Raw genomic sequence first — 1,836 nt, 5'->3', positions numbered from 1 at the left:
CCCGGGTCACCGGCTCGCCCTGAGCTCCGAACCCCGCCGGGACTTACCGGGAGGCACCCGGGAGGGAGTTTGGGGAGACACGGCAAACACCGGGACACCGAGGGCGGGACAGGACAGCCCGCGGGGCCGAGAGAGGGGGAAAGAGGCGGCGGCAGGCAGAAGCAGATTCCAGGTGGGAACGGCGGCAGTGGGAGTACAGAGGAGTTTATTTACTGTGCACAGGTGAGGATACATAGACGGCAGTGCCACACCCCCCCGTGTCCCCTCCCGTGCCAGGGTCCCCTCCTGCCTGCCCTGTTCCAGCCCAGGTTGGGGAATCCCTGGCTCAGGTGCAGCCCTGGCATCCTCCCGGGGGGAACACGGGGGATTCCCGCACCCCGCAGCACGAGGAAATCATCAAAGGATGGAATTTCCTCAGCTGGAAGGGACCCACGAGGATCAGAGTCCAAATCCCAGCCCTGGTGAGCCCCACAAGTGCCTGTGCCACGCCATCCCCGGCATTCCAGCGCTGGGAATCTTCCCCGGAATGTGACACCAGCCCCTCCCTGCCCTACCCCGCCTTAGGACTGACCCTGAGCCTGGCTTTGCCCCAGCCCCAGCCACAAATCCATCCCACAGCTCCACTTCCCCTTTCCCGGGAAAAAAAATACTGGGAGAAATTGCAGCTTCAGCCCTGTTCACCCAGCGAGAGCCCCCCGAGGAGGGAGAGAACAGCTCCAAATGGAAAAGGAGATTTATTCCCCAGCACTGGCTGTTAATAAAGGAGCAGGTTGTCGTTGCAGAGGAGCTCAGGGCATTTTTCCCCTCCCTGTTTTTTTCTCAGATATTCAGCTGGATTCCAGCAGAAAGCAATTTGGGATGGCTTCAGGGAGCTCGTGCTGTGCTTTAATTAGGAGAAACATCTGCCAGGCTCCGGTTGCTGCTCGTTAGGAGAGGGATTTTATGGAAAATGGTGAAACTGAGAGCGGTGCTTCTGCACCAGCCCTGGCCAACCCCGTGGGATGCTCTTGGACCCCGTGGGATGCTCATAGACCCCATGGGATGCTCATAGACCCTGTGGGACACTCGTGGATCCCGTGGGATGCTCTTGGACCCCGTGGGATGCTCATAGACCCCATGGGATGCTCATAGACCCTGTGGGACACTTGTGGATCCCGTGGGATGCTCTTGGACCCCGTGGGATGCTCCTGGATCCCGTGGGATGCTCTTTGACCCTGTGGGATACTCGTGGATCCCGTGGGATGCCCATCCTGGACCTGGTGCTCCAAAATCCTGCCAGGGCAGAAGAAACCACCTCATCCAGGATCTAATTTCAGGATGGAATCATCCAGCACCACTCGGCACTGTCTCCCTTCCAGCTCCTGCCTCGCTCACTCCTGCCCTTCCCAAAGCCCTCCAAGTGTCAGGGAGAAGAGGAAGATTCTCCAGCTCGGCTCTGCCTGGAGGTGGAGTCACAGAGAGGGAGCAGGCAGAGGAAGAGACATCAGAGTGAATCCAGGGCAGAGCAGGGCACGGGGGAGAAGAGAAAATGAACCTGGGGAGTGCCGAGGGGCAGCTGCGGCTTGGGGAGCAGCGCTGGCTTGGTCCTGCTCGGAAAGGGGCTCTTGGCAGCGCCTTCCTTGGCCTGGCTGAGGTCCAGCGCGGTGTCACCGTCGCAGCCTCCGTGCCCGAGGTCCCCCAGGCTCCTCCCGGCGTCCTCGCATCCCGGCGCGTCCTTGGGAAACGCGAATTCCACGGCGGGGTGGCTGCTGATCTCGCTGATGGTCATTTCCAGCTCGCGGATGGTTTCCTCCAGGCTGTCCAGCCTCTGGTAGGTGTCCTCGTAAATCTCCTTTT

The 1,836-nt window shown here is 60.6% G+C and overlaps 1 protein-coding gene across 1 annotated transcript in view; it reads right to left on the bottom strand.

Moving 5' to 3' along the window:
• Positions 1-1,451: 1,451 nt before the first annotated feature.
• The window catches only part of SRCIN1 (SRC kinase signaling inhibitor 1), a 45,140-nt gene continuing 44,755 nt past the window's right edge, over positions 1,452-1,836 (bottom strand). Inside the window, 2 exon segments of the mRNA XM_031064887.1 lie at positions 1,452-1,498; positions 1,501-1,831. Of these exon segments, the coding sequence (XP_030920747.1) occupies positions 1,452-1,498; positions 1,501-1,831 (378 nt within the window).

This window comes from Geospiza fortis, unplaced genomic scaffold (assembly GCF_000277835.1).
Source record: "Geospiza fortis unplaced genomic scaffold, GeoFor_1.0 scaffold315, whole genome shotgun sequence".
Classification (NCBI taxonomy): Eukaryota; Metazoa; Chordata; class Aves; order Passeriformes; family Thraupidae; genus Geospiza; species Geospiza fortis.
The sequence above is the reverse complement of the archived record's forward strand: the minus strand, read 5'-3'. Positions and strand labels throughout refer to the sequence as shown.